The sequence below is a fragment of the Eretmochelys imbricata genome, chromosome 9 (genome assembly GCF_965152235.1).
Source record: "Eretmochelys imbricata isolate rEreImb1 chromosome 9, rEreImb1.hap1, whole genome shotgun sequence".
Lineage (NCBI taxonomy): Eukaryota > Metazoa > Chordata > Testudines > Cheloniidae > Eretmochelys > Eretmochelys imbricata.
Genome location: NC_135580.1, coordinates 11101169 through 11127281, shown reverse-complemented (window position 1 = coordinate 11127281; position 26113 = coordinate 11101169). Strand labels below are relative to the sequence as shown.

The 26113-nt window shown below is 39.0% G+C and overlaps 1 protein-coding gene across 1 annotated transcript in view; it reads right to left on the bottom strand.

Moving 5' to 3' along the window:
- Nucleotides 1-25891, bottom strand: part of CCDC39 (coiled-coil domain 39 molecular ruler complex subunit) — a 29239-nt gene extending 3348 nt beyond the window's left edge. Inside the window, exons 1-16 of the mRNA XM_077826315.1 lie at nt 25775-25891; nt 24259-24378; nt 21490-21636; nt 20496-20654; nt 19458-19550; nt 19236-19364; nt 16869-17060; nt 15308-15411; nt 14670-14802; nt 11617-11811; nt 10726-10890; nt 8808-8945; nt 7120-7328; nt 5357-5480; nt 4178-4337; nt 2499-2605 (exon numbers count right to left, since the gene is read on the bottom strand). Coding sequence (XP_077682441.1) covers nt 2499-2605; nt 4178-4337; nt 5357-5480; nt 7120-7328; nt 8808-8945; nt 10726-10890; nt 11617-11811; nt 14670-14802; nt 15308-15411; nt 16869-17060; nt 19236-19364; nt 19458-19550; nt 20496-20654; nt 21490-21636; nt 24259-24378; nt 25775-25891 — 2292 coding nt within the window. The remainder of the gene's footprint in view (nt 1-2498; nt 2606-4177; nt 4338-5356; nt 5481-7119; nt 7329-8807; nt 8946-10725; nt 10891-11616; nt 11812-14669; nt 14803-15307; nt 15412-16868; nt 17061-19235; nt 19365-19457; nt 19551-20495; nt 20655-21489; nt 21637-24258; nt 24379-25774) is intronic.
- Nucleotides 25892-26113: the final 222 nt, after the last annotated feature.

Genomic DNA, 26113 nt, shown 5'->3' with positions numbered 1-26113 from the left:
GGCTTCTCCATACTGCATAGTAGTCAGTGGGTGTTGGTTGTACTTTCATGCCCCACAACGTGGGAGCACTTGTGATTAGGAGTGGGGGACAGTACAGCAGGGCAGCTAGTCTGGTACCTTGGCATATAAGGGCTTTCGAGTCGGGATGTAAATATCAGTTAAAAAGGTTAACTGGTTAAACAATTAAAATTATATCAGTTAACCGAGCTCGTTCAGGCAGAACGGCCAGGGCTGGAGTTCTGCTGGCCCGGCTGGGGCTGGGGTCCCGCCAAGGCTGCTGGCCTGTGGTCCCGAGGGCCCGCCGGGGCTGCTCTGCCTGGCCCGCCGCAGCCTGGGGTCCTTCTGGCTCACCAGCCCGACATGGCTCTGGCCAGCCACCGCGATAAATGGTTAAGGTCTGGTTAACTGTAAGCCTAATTCTTACCAGTTAACCTTTTACATCCCTACTCACGAGGTGGTACAAATATCAGCAGTGCTGCAAACATTTAGGGTTTAAGAGCACAGATTTAACAATTTTGAGCAATTTCATAGGACGCTGGCCCTATCTATGATATGGCCAATTCCAGAGGCCCAAATATTGCAGTACATGGTGTTGGTGGCAACCCATGGGCCAGCGTCATATTTGTCCACTAGTTGCCTTTCTTGTCTTACGTTTGCCAGCAGGTTGCGAGGTTACATGGATCCTTGCAGCAGGGTCTTTGTCCAAAAGTTTTTAGTTGGGTAGTCTTAAGAAAGGTCCTTTTGAGAATCCCCGTTACTGTTCAGAAACTTACGGATTTGTGGCACATTCTCAACCAACTATGCAGAAGCAAATAGGAGGCAGCCTTATTCAAGGCAGCATTCCTGGTCACTTTTTTGTGTGGAGTTTTTAGGGTCAGTGAACTAGTGACTGGTCAGTGAGGGATACTTTGGGAAGAGCTTTGGCATGGAGGAGTGATCTGTCCTCTTCACCCTGAGACTGGGGGAAAAGGGAGTCCATAATGCTATAGGATGGTGGTAAGATTGGGATTTGCCCAGCAGGGGCAATAAGGACTCATTCATGGGGATGATAGGCCCCTCACAACATACCAATTTATTACAGTTTTCAGAATGGGACTTACAAAGTGGGAGCTACTGGAACATGAAGTGTGTTCCCACTCATTCTGGATCGGAATCACAACAGCTGCGGCCTAACTAGTGCTAGGAGGTCACAGCAATTCAGGCAATTAGGCAGTGGCACTCAAATGCATACAAGATATACATAAGACCCCATGTAGGGAATCAGAGCTAATTTTCCTGTGTTTCCAATTTTAGAACCAAGCAAATGGGCCAAGTGACTAATGCTGTGTATCTGGTTACAGTGTTGTATACTGGGAACATAAACAGGCTTTCCAGTCATCTGGAGGTTCACAGCTGTGCCTAGATTCTGAGGCAATCTTGCACCAGTATAGAAGGTGGAGTGTGCTGTGGGACCAGCTGATGGCCTGGGAGTAGGCACCATGTGCAATTACTGTTCATGCTGGTAAACAATTTGGGAAGATGTAAGGTGGGTGGGGGGGGCGGTGAGGACATATTTTTGTCCAATATTAATGAAGGACTCTGTAAATATGTGAGAATGCACTGGGAAATGGGAAGCAGCCAAACTAAATTGCTGGCACCTCTTTGTGGCAGATGTCCTGTGCAGAAGGCATTCGCCTTCCCCACATCAGGCCTGGGAACTGGTGGGGTAGGGCAGGGGAGATAGGTTATAATATCGTAACTTAGTACAAATAACTCATGGGAGATGTCCAGTGCAGGTACTGATTATGGAAGGAATATGGTTATCAGATAAAATGGATTGGAAGAGGATTTGAAAGAAAGCGTCTGAGGAATTGGAGTTTGGAGTGCCTACATTGCATACAGCAGGGAGCCAGCCCCCTCCTTTTAACCTCACCTAAGGGAAGGGTTGTGGGGTCCCAGCAACAGGATGGCTGGGACTAGGTTGGGAATTACATGGAAATGACTAAGGAAAGGTTGATCTTCATTATACAATCTACTGCCAGGTACTCCCAGATATTTTAAGTGAATAAAGTTGCAGCCTAATTAAAGCATACCAATTACTACCTGTCTTTCTTCCAGGGTGGCCGGCCAATGGATGAATAACTATATAAATCACTATCTGTAGTTTACGTATATGTAGATTTCATATGTAGTAAGAATGACAAATCCTGGGTAAAATTTTCAGATGTGCCTAAGTGACCTGAGAGCTTAAGTCGTGTTGAAAAAAATCAATGACACTTAAGTTTGTAAGTGCCTATGTTATTTTGAAAATGGGACTTGGGCTCCTCTGAGTTTGACACTTTTGAAAATTTTACCTATTGTCCATGAGCAGTAGGAAAGGGGGTGCAGAAAATTCACAAAGGAGAGAGAGGAAAAAATATTCCCAGAATGCTGCTTAATCCATGAGGGGGAAAAAATTGCCATTTGTATAGGTGAAAACATAGTTTTCCTTAGCCTAGGCAATCTCATGTGCCCATTACCTGAAGGTCGTCTTGAAGCTCCTTGATCTGTCTTCGCTTGTATCTGTATTTTTCATCAGCAGCTCTTTTCTCTTCTTCTAATTGCAGCTTTTCTTTGTACTCCTCACCTACAAAATCAAACACTCTGAGCTAGAGTTTAAACATCGTACAAGGTGTGCACATGTTTAGGACATTAGATTTTCATTCCAAAACCAGACTATTGCTGCATTTTAAAGTAAGTGCACCAAAATGTATTCAAGTACAATACATTGAGACATCATTTTTGGCCATATCTAGGGTAACGGAAGTCTTCTGCCAGGCAGCCTTGAGGATCTGCAACTGTGCTATACTAAACTGGGCAATATATTTAGCAACTCACGTGTCTGGTCTTGCAATGATCAATTGCTGAACAGATGTATTTGTAGATCAAAAAAGGAAGTATAGTTGGTGATAAAAGGATGAAGCACCCTATGAAACACTTTAATCTTCGTTTGATTATTTAGGTAATTGATTAAAGCATCTACCAGGGCAAGGGGGAGCCTTAAACATTCCAATGTTATCTACAGTGCTGAGAAGCCTCTAGGACTTTCCTGTAGAATTATTACCACAGGTATTTTAGGAAACTTACAATTTTGTTACTCAACTATGTAACTAAAAAATAAATACTGTACTATATTTGATGTACTATAAGATGTATACATGAAATATTAAAAGAACAACCAAAAAGGACATCTTTATAGGAAGTCTGTGTCCTAAAGCGCCCACAGTACCTGCTTTTAATTGATTATAAAATTACAGGGAACATCCTAAAAAAAAAAAAAAAATTTTTTTTAAATATAAATACTCCACAAACTAGTCACCTAAAAACAAAGAAAAAAGTGACTGGTTTGTCAAGGATAAGGATTTAAGATCCATTGTTATAAAGCCAGCAGAGGCGCAAAAGTTAAACAACAAGCCCTATCTTCACACACTTATTGATATCATTGATAACAGTGTTGCATAAACAAGACTAAACAGAGAAGACTAATTGTAAAAGCAACTTGTGAAAGCTGTAAATTTGCAATGAGCTTTCAACAAAAGGCAAACATAAAATCCCACAGGATTCCACAAACTGTACTGTGGGGATTCAACTTGTTTAAAGTTGTCTATGCAGTACACGAACAGTGGCACAATCCTCAGCTCACCTTTTTACCAGATAACAGCACTGTCCTATAACGAAAACAGGAAACAAACAATACTGTCGATAAGGGACCTGCCTTCACCGGTGCCTCACAACCACTATGCCTTGCTGTCCTGCCACTGGATTCAAGTACTTGCAGACCTACTGGCCATTCCTCCTATCACTGATGAATGGGCTTTCAGTGGAGACACTTTGTGCAGTCTCTCTACAACACTTTATGCCTCCCTACTGTGGTTCTGCTGTACTTGAGAGTTTTCACAACCCTTACTTAAGCTTAAGAATTTGCATAAAAATAAGGCAAAACTTGAACTTTAATAGCTTCTTTTTCCTGTATCTACTCTGCCCTGGTGAACTGACAGCAACATTCAAAATTATTCTCTCTTCTGCTACTATCAGTGTGTTCTGTAGCTAATTTATTCAGTAAGTACAGCCCTTTAGTATCATTGTTTTGTTCCGGTGTCCCTAGTTTATGCTTTCGTCTCTAACTCACACAAGTAATAACAATGTTCATTTTACATACTTGTCTCTGTCACTGTTTTAAAAGAGTTCCGGTAATTGCTGTTGCAGTTATTAAGAACGTGCATGGTATTTTGCAAGGCTATGACTTCTTTTTCAGCTTTGCGGATCTTTGCATCCAAATCATCACCTTCACGTTGAAGGTCCTCCTTTTCTTGGGCAGCCTAAAAATAAAAACAGATCTGAGAGAGAGAAAGAAAGAATCCAACAGACATATTGTGATGGCTGTCTCTGGGCTGCATGGGTCTAACTGAAACAGGTTAAGAAGAAAACCTTTTTCTATACTCTTACAAGAAATTAATCTTAGAGCCTGATCTTGTCAGGAGCATCTATGCAGAGCTGATTTCCCTGGAGTTTTATGTGGGCACAGGGGTTCACATGTGTGCTCACAGTAGAAGTCTTAGCTACTAAGCAGCCAGAAAGTTCTGCTTTTTCTAGGTTTGAAAACCACATGGTGAGATAAGTTGTCCAAAGCACTCCCTAACTATAAGGCTGTTCTTGGATTATACAAATTTAAGACTAAAAGAGAACTCTATGATTAAGCCTTTCCTTTTGTACATGGATTTCAATAGAGTGGCTATAACATCTTCTGTGACCTATAAAACAGATTGACCAGACAAGTTAGTTCATTTCAGATTTCTGAAGCAAATAAAAATTAAGTCAGCGGTGCACTGTGTGAGCACCTGATTGCATCCACATAGAGCAACTTGCAGGATTGGGGCCTAAACTAGAGTTTTTCTGAAATCTAGCTCTGTGGTACAGATTTCTACTTCACAGTACTCTGTGGTACTGAATACTACTTCAGTTATTTTTTTTTTTTAAATCCTATTCCAAATTGAGTATAGCTGAAGGAGCACAAGAGTAAACTGCAGGATGTCCTGCAAGGCATTTTGGGCCGAGGTCCCGATATGCCACATGCCATTCAGAAGAGCAGACTAGTTAGAATAGGGGTACTGCACTCTGGGAATAGGGGTAAAGAGCCATGTTCCCAAGACAGCAGGAAAGAATGCAGCTAGGACCTTTCTCCAAGAGAGGCAACTGGTGGGAGGTCAAGGTGGTTGTCTTAGAGGTACAGGAGTTGAAACCAGAGTAGAATAGGGGAAGCTATAGTTTAAATCAACACTTATGATGGAAGAGTTTTTAGTCGATTAAAAGCATTCCAACAGTAAAGTAACTCAACTACCTTAATGACATAGTAGGTCTGAGTTTTCTCCTCTTCTCCTTCAGGAGGCATCATGACGATGGTAAGAATTTCATATCTGCATCTTAGTTTTTCAATTTTACTTAGACGGTCTTGAAATTCAGCACTGATTGATGGAAGAAAGTGAACACACATTGATTGAGATGTTTAAGAAAATATACGTTTCTGTCTTGTACCATTTTATAGGCTATTTTTTGTATTACAGCAGCACTTGCTACTACCCCAGTAGTCTGAACATGCACAGGGAGCCAGCCATGAAAGCATTACTGCTACTGCTGTTAGGTAGGTTTATTTATTCCCAGTCCTCCCCAACCGCAGACATCTGGTCCTCTTCCCACCCCCACAACTTCTCTCACACTACTGCTTAAAGTGGACAAATCTCAGATCCCTCACATCACAGAGAGCTCTGTGATACACCTCCCCCAATCTTTAAAGCTTTGGTATTTAAGTCCTACAGCTGCACAAGATGCCCCCTGCTGATCATTTCTTAATATTGCTACTGGTAAATGAGAATAAGCAACAGCAGGCAACAACCCCAAATCAAATTACATGCAAGTACTAATTAGCTGTGTAACTGTCAAAGGAAAAACATACAGTCTGCACTCTGGGTGAGGAGTTAAGCTTTAGTCACACTAAATCACCCTAATTTCCTATTGCGTGGGGTGTGGTTAGCAGAGGGGTGAATAAAAGCCTGCCAGCTCAGCTATTGAGTGTTTACTAGCTTCCTAGTTAGATTTAACTACTTACTACAAGACAGATATTAGGTGGTCAGAACTAAAGATTATAGTAAATATTTTGAATTAATTCTCTTATTATGAAGGCAACAAAGAAGTCTGTGCTTTCTTGTAACTTTCTAATATCACTTTACCACAGTATAATCAACTAAGTGGTATATGTGTACCATTTCTGATCCACAGGAGATTAAAAGCTCTACTACACGGGACTGTTAATGGAGATTCTCCGAATGCTTGAAAGAACTGTTCACTTACTGGGTCACCAATGAAGACCAGTTTTCTCCAGTATTTTATTCCTGATGAGTAGGTCCTCTCATAAAAAAATAACTTGGCTGTTATAACTAGCTATTGTAACTAGCTCTAAATATACAGACAATGTAGTCACCAGCTATCCTGAACAAATGCAGCAGTGGAGGGTCAGACGTAGGAACTTTGCCTTCAAAAGCCAGACCTCTATTGCTTGAGCTTAAAGAGATTCTGTATGGCAGTAGGTATGCAATTACAGATTCCTTACAATACCAGATGACATATTTCCACATTGGACAAATGGTGATTTCTTGTTCAGGATAGGATGGGGGATAGCAGAGAGTAAAGAGATATTTGCCTAGTGGTTAAAGCAGGAGACTGGCATCAAGAAACTTAGGTTCTATTCCCAACCCTTCTGCTGACTAGCTGTGTGACTTTGGGCAAGTCACTTACTATCCTCAGTCTTTTTGTTTGGGAAATAAGGATAATATTTACCTCCCTTTGTAAACATTTTTAGATCCCACATGAAAGACACTATATAAAAGTGATTTAAAAAATGATGGCTGAGAAATTAATTTATTAATGCTGTACTCAAAGACAGGGAATCTACTAGCTGATTTTTGAAATGTTTAAGAGAGGAAAATTGTAAACAGACCACACAGTTCACCCAGATATTTTGAATAATATCTTAATGTATTGTGTTTCTATTTTCCATTTACTGTTAAGAACATTGAAGGTAATGTTTTGAAAATAAATGGTAACTACCTTACACTTTGCCTTTCCTGCTCCACAAATCTTATCTGTGATTCAATCATTGCCTTGTGAACCTTAATTTCTTCAGTTCTTTCTTCCATAGCTGCATTTAACTGTAGCTTTTGTTTTTCCAGTGAGAGAACTTGCTCTGCTTTGTTGTACAGCGTATCTCGAAGACGTTTCAGTTCCAATTTTAAGAGATTATCTTCAATCATCAAATCCTATCAAATGCCAAAAAAAAAGAGAGAGAAATAATACAAAATTAAAAGGTAGGTATGCTTTTCAACTTGATTTATTTTTAAACCGACACATTTTTAGAAATTCCAGTTTCCTGTAAAGCACTCTTTAAACAGTATTTCTATACCACAAAACCCAGCACTGAGCCTTAGGTTATTGTCTTACGCTGTAGTCTCAGCTGAGCCTCGACCACCCAGAGTTCTCTTGGGGACAGGGAAAAGGTGAGGGAAGCACTAGTTTCAGAGCTCCTGCTGCACCTTTTCAAGTGCTTCAGGGGCTTTTGCACCTCTTCCTTGTGTCTCACAGCAAAAGGAAGAATAGGACTTTTACAAAAATCTGTTCTAATTAAGAAGTCAAAATAAAACAAAAGGATAGCTGTGATTTACACAGAACCTACATTACCAAACTCATACTCCCAAGGTTGTGCTGATGAGCCTTGCTGGGAGGAAGAAAAAGCAAACACAAAAAAAGTCTTAGTTTCAGACTTTAGACCATAAGAAAAACAAAAGATTTTTGCAGAAAGGATGTCAGTGGAAGGGAAACCAGTTATTATATGTAGTTGGTGCATCCTATTTGTTATATGATATTTAAATTAGTGAGCCAGAACATCCCATCAGTCTCAAAGTTGGAGGGTGAACATCTGGGTTTGGGGCATGCTAGCCAAACAGTATTAGCTCCTTCTTTTCCCTGTCCATGTAAGCCCCTCTGTAAGGTCATCTTGGAGCTGTGGCTCCACAAGGCTTTGGAGACTGGGTAGAAGGAACAATTGGGGTTCATCTGCTCTCCACAACATTATCCCTTGCCAGCTCCATGGATATTCTATCCATATTCTATTGTGTTACTGATGTTTCTTTGAGAAAACTTTAATCCGAAAGTAGCATTAATTTCAAATTAATGATTTCTCAAAGAAACATTAGTAATACGCCTCTGGCAACAAAGCACCCTCCAAATGGATATTGCTTCATAAATGCAAGGGACTTAGTCAGTAATAACTGAATTCCCAATGGAGCCCTACAACTTGAGGTGGTAAGAGGCTACAGTTCCTCTGCATCAGGGGTTCCCAAACTTGGTTCACGGCTTGTTCATGGTAAGCCACTGGCGGGCCTCAAGACACTTTGTTTACCACTGCAGCTCCCAGTGGCTGTGGTTCGCCGTTCCCAGCCAATGGGAGCTGCGGGAAGTGGCGGCCCCTGCTCTACACCCTCCCCAGACACTACCAGCTAATGGGACAATAGCCATGAAACTGTCCTTCCTTTGAAGATCTGGGTATTACAGGGAGGCTGAAAGACCAAGAAACTCCAGAGGGTTTCCCTCTGGGAGGAGATGACCCTGCACAAAAGAAAGTAGAAAAGAACCCCCAATCTATTAATTAAGAGTGTTTAGATGGTTTATTCTTAAAAAACAGAACAAAATAAAAAACCTCATACTTTCCATTAGTAAAAAGCCACAAATTATCATCATACCTGCTTAAGAGCTTTGGCTTTTTTTAACTCTTTATCTGATTTGTCATTGAAAAGGTTTAGTTCATCTATTCTGATCATCAGACCAGTCATTTCTTCTCCTGTCTTATCGATTGCTCTCTTGATAAAATGGACATCGCTCTGTTAGAAAATAAATGGCTTTTAGTTCATGACCCCGGAAACAGATTACACCAATTACTGCAATTAATTAAAAATTACAGATTATAAACTCTTTAGGACAGGGGCTCTCTGTTATATTTTTGTACTGTCTGTACAGTGCCTAACACAATGGGTTCTGGTCCATGGTGCTACTGAAATATTTTAGGCGGGGTGCAAGCAACCCTTTTATGACACCAATACACAACCTTCATATTCATGCAGTCATAGATTTTAAGGCCAGAAGGGACCATTATGATCATCTAGTCTTTCCTCCTACATAACACAGGCCATACAATTTCACTGCATCTACCCCAGCATTTATGGTTGAACTTTATAGAGCATATAAAGACATCCAATTGACTCCCAAGTGATGGAGAATTTACCATATCCCTTGGATGTCTATTGCAATGTTTAATTACACTAGTTCAGAATGTGCATCTTATTTCCAGTTTGAACTTCGATGACTTCAACTTCTGGCCATTAGATCTTATTGTGTCTTTGTCTATTAGACTAAAGAGCCCTCTAGCACAGCGGTTCTCAAACTAGGGCCGCCACTTCTTCAGGGAAAGCCCCTGCTGGGCCGGGCCGGTTTGTTTCTGGGGACTGCGGGAAGTGGCACAGGCCGAGGGATGTGCTGGCCTCCCTTCCTGCAGCCCCATTGGCCTGGAGCAGCGAACCGCGGCCAGTGGGAGCCGCGATCGGCTGAACCTGCAGACGCGGCAGGTAAACAAACTGGCCCAGCCCGCCAGGGGCTTTCCGTGAACAAGTGGCGGCCCTAGTTTGAGAACCACTGCTCTAGCATCAAATATCTTCTCCCTATGTAGGTAATTATAGACCATGATCAAGTTATCTCTTAAGCGTCTCGTTGATAAACTACTCACGATATGCTCCAATGCTTCATTTAAAATTAGACTTTTTTTACTTAAAGGAGCAAGTGTTCATAGTTTGAAAATTGTTTAAAAAGAAACAAAATAAAGGCGCAAATTTGGGGGATAACCTGAGGGTCAGAGGAGAAGTTATATGTATATACACACAAAACAAAAATATTGGTGTGTCAAACTCATGATGGGCTGATGTAGAAACAAGTTAGGTGCATTTATACATTTCACTGTAACTGTGCTTGCAAGTAAAGTAACTTGCATATGCATATTGGGTGACTTGTGATATACAAGATCTCCTAGAGCAACATTTTAAAAACAGAAAAAAGTTGTTTGTACAAGTACTGGATCAGCTTTGGGCTTGTGAACGTGAACATTTTTTCCTTTAAACAATTAAAAACTTAAATCCTAATTGGACAAAAACAATGCAATTATATTGTAATACATAAGAGCTAGTGTCAATGGAGCACAATATTATCATAGAATAATGGTCTCTTACTGATGCCTTATTGTGAAGACAAATCTGAAAAGTTTCATTTTTAGCTCTGATTGCTTGAAGATCAAGTAGATGTAAAGTAAGTTAAGTTTGTGCTCAACACAACCCAAAATCCTCCTTCATGCCATAAGAACATAAGACTGGCCATTCTGGGTCAGACCAAAAGGTCCATCTAGCCCAGTATATGCCAAGAATCTTCAGTCGTCCAGTAGCTATACATTTCCCACAAGGTACATCAGAGGAGTGTGGTGTGAGGTTACCTGTGTAACTTACATGAAGTTCACACATCCTAGTACCAGATTAATGAATAAAGAAAAAATCTCCCTAAACTAATTTGTTAGGATTTCCAGAATTTATATCAGCAAAGATGATCTTGTAAGTAAGTTACCTGAAGTTTCTTGTGCTGGGCATGTAAAAGATTATATGCATCTTTCTTTTCTTCTAAGGTCTTTGTAAGTTCGGCAACTTTTGCTTCCAGAACTTGCCTTTCATCTGTATTAACATCCCCTTTTAACCGTGACAATCGTCGTTCCACTTGCTGAATATAAAAATCCTGTTAAAATTATATGTAAAAAATAAATTGAGAGACTGAGATAAATAATTGTAGCTCTTTCTATAATGCTAAATCATTGCATATAAACTTTGGAACTAAATTTTGGCTTTAGGACAGTTGCCTAATTAAGCTATTGTTATTTTACAATAATATGCGGCCTATAGCCTTCTCATTTTAATGTGAAACATTAACAAAATGCTCTTAAATGATTGGTGTGTGATGATGGATCATAAGTAATCTCCTAAAAGTGTAACAAAGCACACACTGCACAGATAGGGAGTCAGCTATAGGGAGGCTTACAGCAGTGTTGCAATCTTGCCGTACCAGTGGAAATTGATATAAAGGGGCAAATTTTCAAAGTAGTGCATAGGAGATATACACATAAATCCCATTAGCAAATAACAGAATTTGGGCATGTACCTCTCTTGTATCGCTTCGAAAATTTATCCTGAAGCATCAGTAGTTCAGAGGAATCAAAGTGAAGAATTGATTTGGGAAATTAAAGTGGAGAACAGAAGATACAAAAAATAATACACACACACACACACACAAAATTTCATTCATGCACCTGGGGAGATGGAACTGTAGAACTCATCACAAGCACTGATCATTTCAGAAACTGCATTTTCTAAGCAGTTAAAGACAGAAAAAACCCAAACAAGCTATTCATATGTTAGCCCCAAAGAACGATCACAAATGAAACTGAGGGCTTGTTAACACTTTTACCTGATTATACATGATTTCCTGTTGCTTTAAGGTGTCTGCATCAAGTATACGTAAACGACTGTTAAGGTTTTTAAGTGATACTCGGGTTCCCTCGATTTCTGCAATAATAGATTTCTCCTTCTCCCCCTGTATCTGTAACTCCTGAGTTTTCTTGAAATGGAGTTCTTTCAACTTGTTCATTTGTGTTTCTTTTTCCTGATGACAAATTACTCATTAAACACAAAAAGTCAGTTTTGGGTAATGCCTTGCAGGGACACACATTTGTCTTTATCATTCACAGAAAAAAAAATGATACATATAAAATATTCTACATATGAGGTATTGGAAGCATGAAATTTTAGTATCAGAAGTTTTAGAAACTGTTTGCTGGTTTGAAAAGTCTTTGACTTTGGAGGATAAAAATGTGTTCTTAAAATTTTGTCCTTGCAAAAGTACTGGAGTGCACTTTTGAGAGACTTTTGTCCCTTTTAGTCTGTACTCCATTTCAGCAAACTATAAATTGTTGCCTCTTTCCAGTCTTACCCCTCACTGCCCTCCAATATACACCTGTAAAATAGGGTTGCTTTTTTGTATTGATTTCTTACAAATGACTTACAATATGTTTTTTCAAGATTGTTTAACAATCAAAATGTATAACAGAATATGTATATATAATATAGTTTTGTTTTAAAATATATTCAGACATTTTAAAATCACTTCATTCTTTTCATACCTGCCAGGACCTAAGATGAGGTTTCTATGCTGCAGTTGATACCATTAACACCTGAAGCAAAGTAGGAAATTCAGTTCCTTGCTCTGTTTTAGGTGTTAGAGATGTCATCAACTGTAGTGGGACAGAATCTTGAACTCTGATTGTGAAAGGTAAAAAACATTAATGTGACCTGAAATGTATTAGAAACATATATGAACCAAAATGCTAAGATTTTTCAATCATTTACAAAATAATATGCTTAACTGTTAAAAAACAAACAAACAAAAAAAAACCACCAAAGAATTTCTACTTGCTAAGACCTGAATTCAAAGTTTTGCGTTTCTCTCACCATCTTTAATAACATTGAGAGATGACTTGAAGGCAGGAGGGTTGAAAGAGAGTTTTATTTTTGGATAAGTGTTGAAGGAGAATTATTGAACCCTGAACTCAGTAACTTGGGGGCAAGTATGGACTTGATCCAAAGCCTACTGAAGTGAATGGGAAATGGCTTTTGGATCAGGCCCTAACTGAGGAAATGATTTTTTTAAGATTTGTTTTTAAAACATATTTATTTTTAATTTCTATGACCACCTATGTGTCCAGTTAGGGCCAATTTTTTTGAACTAATGAAAAAAAAAAAAAGGCAAAACTATCATCTCAAATAGGATCAGAATTTGGTCCTTAGTCATTAAGGTCTTAAGCAGTTTTTGTATTTTTAAATGTATTTAAAAAAAATTTTCTTCCTTTTAAAAAGAGGTCCCCCCAAAATAGATATGGGCATTAGATAAGAATCAGTCCCTACAACACTGCTTTGCTACAGAGTCCAGGAGACGTCAGGAAACTCAAGCACAAGTGACGAATGGGATTTTGTCTGTATTGTTCTCAGTAAATATCTTTTCACAGTAAATTAATAGATGCGGGAAATAGACATGCATGCCTAATGTTGATGGAAAGCATGCTTCTGACTAATAAATTACAGACATTGTTCAAGAACAGTTCATCTTATTTAAAATATTACCCCAAGGCTGTAGAGCTGCCAAGCTCAGTGTCAGCTTGGGTTATCTGCCACATATGTAAGTAAAGAAACCCTGCTAATGGCTTAGCCACCCTAGGAGCAGATTTACGAGGAAGCAAATGCAGTTTTCAATTTACAGAAATGTTATATAATTCCAGCTAGTTTTCAGATTTTCTGCAGTATTTAATCTTTTTTAATAGCAAACCCTATTTTTTTAATCTATGTATATAGCTAAGGTTCATTTTCTCTAAACTGTGTATTAATATTCAAAGTGCAATTTAATGTACATAGTAACTTTATAACACAAGAGCAAAGTTCATGAAATAAGTCCCAAATGCTATCATGAGAGCAGCATTTCACACAGCTATTGCTTGAAAAATAAGACAGGGTTTGGGAAAACGAAGTGGCAGAAACAAAATATGAGATGGTGTGCATGACTGTAGTTTTTCTTGTCACTTGTTTGAGAACACCTGTTCTGCCACTTGTGTAATGAGGTCATCTGACAACTTTAGAGCATCCAATACCCTATCATCAAGCAAAATGTCAAAGGTTTATATCAGATATGTCAGAGGCTAAACATATTTATAAAGAATTATTAACAAATTGGGAAACAGGGAGTTTGGTGTTTTTTTAATTTATTTTTTAAATAAAGTATAGGAAAGCTCATCTGTCAGGCTGATGGGGAGCCAAGGACCTGAAAATCCTAGACTCCCAGAGCATCCAGACTCACAGTTCCTAAGCAGCCCAAGCTCACAGAGCTTCCTGAGTCCATGGCTCCCAGTAGAGGTGGATAGAGAATGGTAATTCCATTTTGTGTAGAAATGTGAATTTTTTGGTTTTCATTCTGACGCTGAACCAAATCAAATTTCAAAATCTTAAAATCCTCCATGAAATGGAATTAATATTCTCTGCCCATTTCTAGTGATAGCTCCTTAAAATTTAGCCACAAATCTGGGATTAAATGACCTTTGTCTAGAAATTCTACTGGATGTTTAATAACCACAAGTGATCAAGATCTAGGTTTTATCTGATCTGAAAGATGGCAGTTCTACTTCACAGTGCCCCCTCAATACCATGCCTTGATTCAGTACCAATTCGGAGGGAAGAATGCCACCTATCAAATCCACATACCACTTTGCACAACACCAAGGCTTTCCCTAGGGATCTCCTGTCCAAGTCCTGACCCAACTGAATATTGCGTACTTTAACGTTTGAGGGGGAATGGCTGCAGGCCATATTAATTAATAAATAAATTCAATTTTAATCCATACATAAATGCTTGTCCGAAACACAACCTGTAAAGTCCACATTAATCCTAAGTGGCAGATATTGTCTAAAAGGTTTTACTTTAACAATTTTCTCCTCTTCTTTTAGTATTTCTTCCATCCTGAAAGCTTTTTCTTCTAAACTCAATGTCTTCTCAGTCACAAACTTCAGTTTATTTGAAAGATGCACATTCTGATCTTTAACATGGCTTAGCCTGAACAAAATTATAAGGCACAATGAGTTAAAATGAAGGGTACACACAAAACACTAAAATGTTTAGAACAGTTGCTTGACATTTAAGAATGTCTAAAAATGTTTAGAACAGAACAGTTGCTTGAGAAGTGAATCTAATAAAGCAATTCATTATATTCATCGAAAGGCATGTAAGTGTGTAGAGTGCTTAGGTCTGTCTCAGACAACTGTTATGGACACTATTACCACAATTTTATAAACTAAACAAAAAATAAGATGACAGCCAGGGCCCACACAGATTCCCGCGCCCCCCCCCCCCCCCCCCACTGAGATGAGACTCACAGAGTATTTCAAGGCTATTTAGTCCAAAGAGTAACTAGGACAGTCTAGCTGTGTCACAAAATATCCTGCTAGTTGACTACTTAAGTGTCCAACATTGTTTAAGGTTCCTTGGTATGAATAACTTGATCAAAGATCTGATTGTTACAGAATGTTATAAACTTTTTCTAAGAGTTTATCTTTCTTACCTGATGTGTTTTTCCTGGATTTCTTTCTTCAGATTGGCCATTTCTGTTCTCAGAGATTCTAAATCAGAAGCAGTTCTGTCCACAGTGGCTTTTAAAGTATCCAGCTAATAAATAAATAAAGTAAAAAGGATCATTTACTCTATTTTGTAGTGTGGAACATTTTAGTACATTTATAAACAATTAATTTTCAGAAAGCTCACTTACTGTTAAGCATTACCAACACTGAAACGGGATAATACTTTCTTTTATAAGTATATAAATATTAACAATCTGCCTTCGGTGCCCCATCAAAAATGTCAAAACATTTGCTAGTGTTGCTAACAAACCTGTATTTCTACAAAGCGAAGATTATTCTAGATAGTTTTAAAGTGTTTTCTCTAAATGGAAAAAAAAAAAAAAAGGTCCAGATTCTCAACTTGTGTAAATTGGCAAAACCCATGAAATCAGACTGATTTACAGCAGGTGAGAATCTGACCCTATATATTTTTAATTAATTAATTATCAAGAAGAAAGAATGGGACCAGATACTAAAACTGCATCTGTGTGAGTAAACCCTTGTGCTTATGTGGCGTTCCAATGACTTCAATGAGGCTCCATATGGGCACTAGCGATGGTGTGAATCCAACAATTTGTGCTGGCCCAAACTCTGCTGATTGCACAACATTACTTTGGTTAAACTAAGGGAGGATTCTGAGGTACGAGGACACACAGACACTTCATAAAAATTAAACAATAAGTTTTATGATCATAATGGTACCTTCTGACCTCAAAGTCTATGATGCTATAAAGGGAAATATTTTTATGCCACACAAAATTAACCTGTGGAACTTTTTTCAGCAAGATATAATTGAAGTAAATAGTTCAGCAAGAGAACAATACTTAGCATTTTATACATTCCAACGTCTTTACAAACGTTAGCTGTTTAATCTTCAAAATACACCTTTGAAGGCGGGATGCAGGTATTGTTCCCATTCTTACAGATGTAGCAACCCACTACCCCATATTGCCTCTTTATTGGGTAGCTTTATGAAAATGAAAAGCCTCTACAGTTATTTTAATTAGGACAAAATTACAAGGGCTGTCAGCCCTCATTCTTCAGAGCATAAAATGGTGATCATCTGGAGAAGTGAAGACATTTTTTTTTCACCATGTTACAGTACTACAAAATTAGATGCATGATATGTGTGGTAAAGATGGGGCATTATACTCTGAAGCATCTAGTAGTCACTGTCACAGGCTGGATACTATTTAAGGGAAACATTTGAACCAGCCATTGGAAGGCAACGCAGTAATACAAGGCACTTCCTTTCTCAATGGCTACATGCTTCCTCCTCTGCAGCATTACCAGCCAAAGACCAAGCTCAGGATTCAAACTCCAATACCCCGCACTGCATTGGCAATTGCAGACATTTTGTTACAACATAAAGGCTGTATCAGAAAATGAGAGAGGTCACCATATATTTCTGCATTTTTGCTGTCGCATTTGTTTCATTAATTAAAAGTTATGGTTTTTTTTTTTTTTTATTTTTTACTTTTCCCTGAAGCATTTAGTCGCTATTACCTCATCCTGGAGTTGAACTCTATAAGCATCTTGGTTTTGGTAATCTAATCGGAGTTTGGCAGCTTGTCGGTCAGCAACAGAAATTCTCTTTTCATACTCCACGTTATTCCCAGTCTCGTTTGCCAAAAAACGAATCTTCTCTTTAATCACATCTTCTTTCTTTCGGATCTCCTGTCTTACCTGAGCTAATAACTAGCAGAATAAAAAACATTTCAAGTGTTTTAAATAATGCAACAAGCATTGCCGTAAGACTGTTACTCTTTGTTTTTGGCTATTGCTTTACCTCAAGAATGATTAATAGTAAAAAGAAACAAATCAAAATATACTTTAATGCAATAGTATGTGGTAACCTAGGTATTGCAGCACCATGAAATAATTTCCTTTGATATGTGACTCATTGAACTCATATATAGCAACATAAAATACTGAAAATATTTTGGATAGGCAACTTCTATTCCAGTTCTCTCTCTCAGTATTAAAAATCACTGTAAACTTACATAGAACAGTGACACGCTCAGAGTGACAGGAAAGGAAGAGGTTATAGGCATAAACAGCATTTTAATAGACCAGAACAGGGGAGAGGGCATAGAGGAGGTTACAATAATAGTAATAATTCATAGCCATGACAAATGATGACCAAGGTGTGCGTGAGGGTTTTAGCACAACAGATTTTAGGAAATGGTGGATTTTGTTGTTCTTAAAGAATAAGTAAAATGGCTCAGCAAGAACTTAGATATTGGTGAAACAACAGTGTACAACAATTAATTTCATGTTCTTTGAAAAGTGACGGCAAAAAAATGGCACCATCTCTCTTAGCTGATCCGGTCCCTATATTAAGAATCATAACTGCTTATTTTAATCAAAAAATAAATCAACAGGACTAATTGCAGAGTATGTGAGAAAAGGTAGCAGAATCTGGCCACTAGCAATTATATGGCCTACAGTACTAAAGAGCTCAAGTTATTCCAGCTAAGTTTCTACATTAACTCACATTCTAAATGATTCCTCCTGATTTTTTTCTCTTTATTATATTGTTTACAGTTGTATAATAATAGGTTTCAGAGTAACAGCCGTGTTAGTCTGTATTCGCAAAAAGAAAAGGAGTACTTGTGGCACCTTAGAGACTAACCAATTTATTTGAGCATGAGCTTTCGTGAGCTACAGCTCACTTCATCAGATGAAGTGAGCTGTAGCTCACGAAAGCTCATGCTCAAATAAATTGGTTAGTCTCTAAGGTGCCACAAGTACTCCTTTTCTTTTTGTATAATAATAATAATTCAAAACACTTTTTCCCACAGAGCTTCCTAACCCAAATGTGAACAACATGCAAAGCTGAAGTTCCCCTGTTTTTCAGGGCAATTTCATACTAGCCAAAGCTGAGATTGAGTGCAGAATCTTCTTTCAGACATATGACACCTTTTCCAAAATCTGAAGCTATCATATGAGGCTTCTGAAACTTTATAAAAATTCCACTTTGATACCCATGTTTATTTCTACACACATTTCAAATTCAATACATATAAAACAAAAGAGAATGTGCGTTATTTAACCCCCTTTCATTATAGCTTTTTTTTCTAGGACAGAAACATAAATCTCGAGGCTCTAAGAGAATGAGAAAGGTGACAAATAACAGAAGCAAGCATTAACTTGTAAAATGTAATCAAAACAACACTTTTTGAAAGGCTTTTTAAAAAGTGCTAATGTTGATTCATGTTTGTAGCAAGCTCTTAGGGCTAAATTCTGACCTTAGAAAGCACTAACTCCAACTGACCTTTATAGGGGCCACACATGCACATGACGGCAGAAATCATATCTGTCAGAAATCTAAAAATTAATTCCCCTATTTTCCCTTTGAGTCATGTCCCAGACCTGTAATTTCCCCCTCCCCCCTCTTTTGCAGCCCACTATCCTTTTCTAAGAGGAATGGGTAGAAGTCTACCTGCTCTTAGTGCTGATAAGACAAGACAGAGGGAACATTATCAGAAGTTGCAAGGCACTCTAGCTCCTGATGGAACAGGGAACGTCAGACTGGAACTGAAAATTAAACCTGAGACTCCTGTATGGTAGTGCAGAAGAGTATCGCTTAAGTTGAGAGGGACTTTACTTAGCTTTACAGACACCCCTTTAAGACTAAGAATATTTATCAAAATGATGCAATGCAATGCAACTGTGTAGGTAATCTTCTGTAATATATCTTAAATTTGAAACAGCTGAGTGAAATGTAAAGAAGACCAATGCAGAAAGGAATAGGATACGGCCCATTATGTTTTTAATGTTCTTCTATTTGAGACAATAGCACCATTTTCATTATTGGTGCAAGGTTAGGCCCACTATTTATATAAAGCAAACTCTGAATACATGGTTTACCAAAGCACAGTGATCTATTTCTTGATCTCTTTTCTGCATCTGCTCTATTGTACTTTCCCACTGTCTGATCAGCTCTTGCCTTTCATGGTGAACTCTGCGAAAATCTTCAGCTGCCTTATCCAGCTCCATCTGTAAAGAAGTGAAGCCCTATTAGCAATGGTTTCTAATTTTAAGAAGTACTTCAAATACGGAAAATAATCTTCATTTGCTTCATACACAAACCTGAGCACTTATGGTTTCTGTAAGCTCATTGTCAAGAATTTTGTGTTTCTGATTAGCTTCCATAGTCATCTTTTCTATCTGTTGGGTCAGCACCTGAAATGAAATGATTTAAGGACTAACATAGTTAATTAATTATAAATAAATACAAAGCTCTGCTACAGTTAAGTTGGGAGTTAATGAGACGACATCTATGTCATGCGTTTGAAATGCATAAAAAGCTGAGAGTCCGATCTTGTAAACCTTTGCTCATGCAAGCAGCCCTAACTCATAGAAATAGTCCCTTTAACATCAATGGGACTATTTGGGTAAGCTATGGTATCTGAATTGTCTGTTCATTCAATAAACATGACAGTAAAATTAGCTTTAATTTGAACTGTGTGCAAAGAACACTTACATTTATCAACAAAAATACTCTTTTCCTAAGTGATAAGCTACTTGAGAACCATCTATGAATTTTGAACTAGTTGCTTGATGCGTCTACTTTATATTTAATATCAGTCTTTCATTTCTCTGGTCAATTTTATTCAAATAGCCTTATTTTATCCTCATTGATATTAAGCAGTTCAGTTCTAGTTTAAACAGGAACATCTAAATTACTTGCACTTGTTTTTTCAGAGGGTCATATGTCCTAGATTTCTAGGATGAACTTCCTATTGAATTCAGCATGAAGTTCTGTTTAAAATTTTATCTACTACTGGCCATAATTAAATATTTATGTACTTTCAGGGTAAACTTCAGCCTTATCTAGCAGAACAAACAAATTCTAATAAGTATTAAATTGTGCATTTTAGCCCTTTATAAAAACAGTCACCTATATAACCTTTAAAAAAGAATTTAAATGAAATTTCATTGATGTACTAAATGGAAAACCATCACAGATTAAAAGTGCTGTTGAACAAAATGTCTTGCCTCTCGCTCTGTCTCAGTCTACCTAACTTGATGACATGACAAATCCTTAGATGCTAAAATTAGCCTTATGTTCCTGTTGAAAATATACATATTATAATGTTTTTTTTTTTAAATGGTATATCTACATACTCTTAATTTCCCATCATCCTCTTGAGCATACTTCTGGATTGTGACTGCATCATTGTCTTTATGAGCTGATTCCTCTAACCAGGCCTCCAGAGCTTGCTGATCCCAGTTCATCTGGCATCTTAAGGCTTCCAGCTTCTGCGTGGCTTTGAATATATTATTCTGGAAAAGTTTGAGAGAAATTAAATTTTAAGTTATGTATTATCTTTCTAAGCACAAAATCAAAACAGACAATGTAAGTGGATACGGACTAGTCTTGGGAATTTAGTGGTGTCTGAAGACCAGACTGTTAAGTGGATGAGTCTTTTTCTATGGCAAATGTCTTCAGTTTGAATAATGCCAGTATATGGTCCTGGCATTAAAAAGAACCAAGGCAATTAAGTTTCCATAAACCTAAAAAAGAAAAAAATTGTCTTAACCTGAGGTGAGTGAACCTTTGGCACAAGATGCCTATTCTATTATCTGGAGTTAATACACGCTTGGTGAGAAATTGATCCAACTCATCATTTAATGCAGTTTACGCCCCCTCACCCCCACCCCAACCAAAGAGCCAAATTCGGATACTCTTACTCCAAGAGTGGTGCCAAGTGACTGAGAGGGGACTTCCCAATGTGAGAGGGAATGGCAGAATCCGGCCTTGTACAGCCAGGAGGAGGATCTGGCCATTTTGAGCACCAAAGAGAGTCAACAAAAAGGAAGAGAGCCAACCTGAAGGAATAAAAGTTAGCCTAATGGTTTGAAAAGAAGAAAAGACATGGTAAGTGATTGTTCTCCAGTTCTTACTAACACAAAACTCTTAACATGTTCCTGAGCAAGGGCTGAAGGACTGGGTCATAAATATTTGTGGGACGTCACAGGCATTCGTGCTCCATCAGCAAGTACTATTGTTAAAATTGTTGTCTTATGACCTCTTTGTCCAAGGAAAAAACACTACTCATTGCAAGAAGAATAGTGATAAACAGAACAGGTTACATTTTACAATATTTTTGAATCTTACTTCTTGACTATTTTTTTTTTCCCTTAAGGAAACCATCTGATTTTCCAGCCGTTGAATCTCTTTTTTGAGACGTCCAAGCTCTCTCTCAGCAAGGGCTTTAAAGTGCTCTTCGGTTTCAATTTCATTCTCTCTGGCTCTGTAAAGAGACTATAGAATAATATAGTTCATTATTTTGCATGGAATCGTTAACAGGCATTTAACACGCAATACCATTTTTATTATTTCACCAGAATCAGAACTCTAATAAAGGTAACACTGATATAAAACTATGAAATTTACATCTAGGGATTTTACAGAACTAAAATAAAAATGCGTATGGAGGCTTTTGAAATTCAGAGTCTGATTTGCATTGGTGTAAATTCAGAGCAACTCCACATACCGGTGTTTGGACTTTTAGATATGGAATTAATATTAAAAAATCAATGACCTTTATCAAATGTTCTCAGATTAGCCTTCCCTATCTAGCTAAGTGATTCAAAAATATTTCATGCAAGATTCAGAATCCATTATTTCACTGTTCTATAGTTCAGAACCAAACAACAGTACAGATAATCATATTCAAACTAGTCTCTCCATCATTATGTAGCTTTCTGTCTGAATCAGGAGGCAAAGCAGCAAAGAGTATTCTATTGTTTTGAGCTGGGATGGATTAGCTGACATAGATATTACCACATGCCAGCTGGGTGCCTCTTTTTGTCTCGCAAAATTGCTTTAATATATTTTCCCCTATACAATACCCAATCTTTTACCTACTGGAAGTCCTTCTCTTACAGAAGAAGGAGCACATGGTGTTCTTCATCTCAATTGCTAATTAAAACTTGCATCTAGCACATTAAAACTAAGAGGCTGTTCAGCTGCAAGGAAGCCATCTATCAGTCTCTCAGTGCCCTTTCACATGGGTTGTATCAGTAGATTCATTATCCGAGTTTCTTCTCAGACATCCATTTGAAATCATAGGCTGTGATTTAGTGATTTGGGGGGGGTCCAGCCTGAGACTCCTTAAAGGGGTTCATTTTCAGAAAGTTCTGAGCACCCACCTGTGTAAATTGGGCTCCTTTAAAGTATGTGAAGTTGGGTATCCAAAAACAGAGGCACCCTAAACCACTAATCATTTGAAAATTTGAGCCTTAACTCTTAGCCACATAACTAATCACAGAGTTTAAGGCCTGAAGGGACCACCAACTCATCTAGTCTAGTATATCACAGGCCACCAACACCACCTCACACCTGCACACTAACCCAAACAAATCAGGCTCTCTGCAACTCCGGAGGATTTTCCAGCAGTAGGGAATAGAAAATAATTTTTTGCCTCCTGAATGAGAAGTAATCTTCACAGTGGATGACAAAGTGAAATCTCTGTGGAGACTCCATGAGGTAAGTCATATTTTTTATCAGATGAAACTCTAAAGAACTGATATAGTCAAAGTTATGAAGCTGCTAAAAGCCTATCAGGAGGTCCCAGTAAAATATAGTCTGCATTTGGTAACTTTCAACAGATGTTCTTCAAATGCTTTAAGAAAGTGGTTAAATAGTACTCATTTTCACAGATGGGGAAATGGAGGCACTGAAGGGTAATGTCTTTCTACAGATCACATAGCAAATTGGTGCCAGATTAGGGAACAAAGTCCAGAAATCTGATTTTGAACCATCAAGGTATGTTTACGCTAGAATTACACATCTGTGTCTGGCCCATGTCAGCTGAGCTGGGCTTGCAGAGCTTGGGCTGTGGGTCTGGAAAATTGCAGTACAGACACTTAGGCTCAGGCTGGAGTTAAGAGCTTTGGGATTCTGTGAGTGGGACGGGTCCCAGAACTCATGCTGGAACATTTACACTGCAATTTTACAGCTCTGCAGCCTGAGCCCAACTCGGCTGACAGGGCCAGCCGTGGGTAGACATTGCAGAGTAGACATACCCTCATACTGGTGTGAAACCAGAAACTCCATTGATCTGAGTGGAGTTGTTCCTAATTTATAGTGGTTTAAGTAAGGTGAGAGGCAGGCCTCAGGTCTCCTGAGTCCCAGTTCCATGCTATAAACAATAGAAAGTTACAGCATTCATTTATGCACCTTTTTAGAAAAACAACTTTTTTATATCATTAATGGTATCTCATACCAAGGTCTACGCTGGATCCCAATTTGGTCCGAGTGCAATTCAAGCTGTTAATACTGATCTATAAAATCCTATAGGGTTTGGGTTCTAGATACTCAGAGACAGCCTCATTTGCTAACATGTGCAGTCACAACAGCTGAGATCCCTAGATTAGATGTATGAGGACATGCATTTATCTGAAAATTTGGGCCCATATGTCCTAGTCATATGTCTCTCAGAGTGTAAAGCAGAGTTGTCTCTCCCCTTATAGTCTTGTTTCACTTTTCAAGAATTAAGTCCCCATTAGCATTTGGCAATTAACCATCTTCTGATCAATAAAAACATTCTCCTTTTACAATTTTTTTTTTCCAGATTGAAACAGGTTTTTTTTTTTCCCTGGGTCAGACTTATCTATCTATTACTTCTGTAAGTACCCATTGCCAAACTATCCTAAAATCTGTACCTTCATTCCATGCACAATAATTATTCATTTTTCATTAATTTAATAATATTTTTGAGACATGCCTTCATTTATTTCCTAGGCAAGTACTGGAAGGCTCTGAGGTCTCTCATCAGTAGTAAAATGTATTCAGACAAGTAGATGTGTGTACAAATTAGAGAAAAATATCAGGCAGAATTCTAAACTGGATAAGGAGGATCTACTAGTTACAAAAATTTACCTGTGTAAAGTTGAACTCCTGTCTGACGTTTTTCAAATGTGATGTCATTGCCTCAATACGCTCTTCAAAATCAGTCAACTGATTTTTTAGGTTTGCTTTTTCTTTCTGCAACTTTTGCAGCTGTAAACAAACAAAATCTACTAGTTTATTGAATATATCTTCAGAAAGCAATATATACTATTTAACAAGCAATACTTGCCTGTTTACAATATATAAACTGTATAATGTAAACCACACAAATATAGACAATAGACTTCATTTCTTTAAAAATGAAGGAAGAGAAAAATAAATATAGTTGGTCTAGATAATAAAAATGTTTAAAAAGTAATGTTACTTATGCCTTAAAAGATAACCCAATGTGACATGGAATTATGTTTATCATTTATTTATATAGCATCTTTTATCCAAATGCATCCTAAGTAACTGATTATACGAAGTATAGCTCTGTTCTTGCAAGTGGATCTTCCAGTGTTTAACAGTAAGTGCATAACAATATTACGCAGTTTACGGCAGGAACCGAAGAATACCGCATCCAACTGAAATTACCAGGGACCAGAATGTAGTTATGTATTCTGTTGTTCAGTCATTGTATATAACAGGTGTATATTAATTTTACAAATTAAAGAGCCTCATCATCCTTCTCTTGCACCTGGCACAGTCATTTTAACCAGTGCAAAGTGGGTGTGAAACTGTTATTTTTCTAATTCTGTAGCACATTACTTCTGCTGTGCACTGGTGTAAATAACTGCATGAAGTGTAGGGTAATGGTGAATCAAGCCCATGTCCTGAGAGATCAGGAGATCTGTGCAGGAAGACTAATAGGACATTGAGGTTATAAGAATGTCCCTACATGGATCAGGACCTCAGTAAAGAACAGCTGAAGATGACAAACACAGGACCAGCCTAGAAGGAGAGGGAAGGATGAAGAGTTTGTCTCGGACATACTTTAACCCTACTCCTCTTGTGAAAAATGCCATGGTAGCTTTATGTGTGGGTAGCCCTTGGGATTTATAACTCAGCTGTCAACAGGTGCCCCCAGTAGCACAGCACCATGCTGCTGGGCCATTGGGTCAGTGCATAAACTGAAGAGTAGCATTAGCTACATGAGCCCCCGCGGGGGAGGGCCCTGGCCTGGGATAGATTCTTCCCTAGGGAACCCCAGGTGGGGTGTTTTGCGGGGTGTTTCCCATGTAGTCCTAATGGGGGCCCTAGCCTAGGACCCGTGGAGGGGTTCGAACCCCAGTGAGCAGGCAAGGGGATGCTTCATGTCCCCCCACTTCCCGGGGGCGGGGGGGGGAAGGGTTCGTATTCCGCCCCGACCGCCGTTAGGGGCAGGGGCCGGGTCCATTCATGTCTCCCTCCCGCTGGAGGGGAGGGGGATCCGTGTCCCTCCCTCGCTGGCGAGTCGGGGAGGCGTCAGTCCTCTGGCGGGGGGTCGGGTTCATGCCCCGTTCCTGGTGAGCCGAGGGGGGGGAGTGTTCGTGTCCCCCTGTCGGGCTGCAGCCTTCCCACTCACTTCCTCTTCCAGCGCCTTGTTCTCCGCGTTGGCCACGGGGATGGCGAACCCATCGTCCCAGTCCAGCTCGGCCAGGACCGAGGCGGAGGAGCCGCTGTCGGCGTCGCCACTGCTCATGTTGGGGCGTTGGGGTCCCTGCAGCTCCCTCGGCTCCGGCTCCCTGGCAGAGGCTCCGCCGCCAGCTCCCTTAGCAACGGGAAGTCCTTGGTTACGGACCAAACAGGAAGTCAGCCGCGGAAGGGAACCCGACTTCCGGTCACACATTCCCCCCCCCGCCCCTCCTCGCACGCGTCCACATCCCCCCCCACCCGATCACCCCAGCCCCCATGCCCACGACAG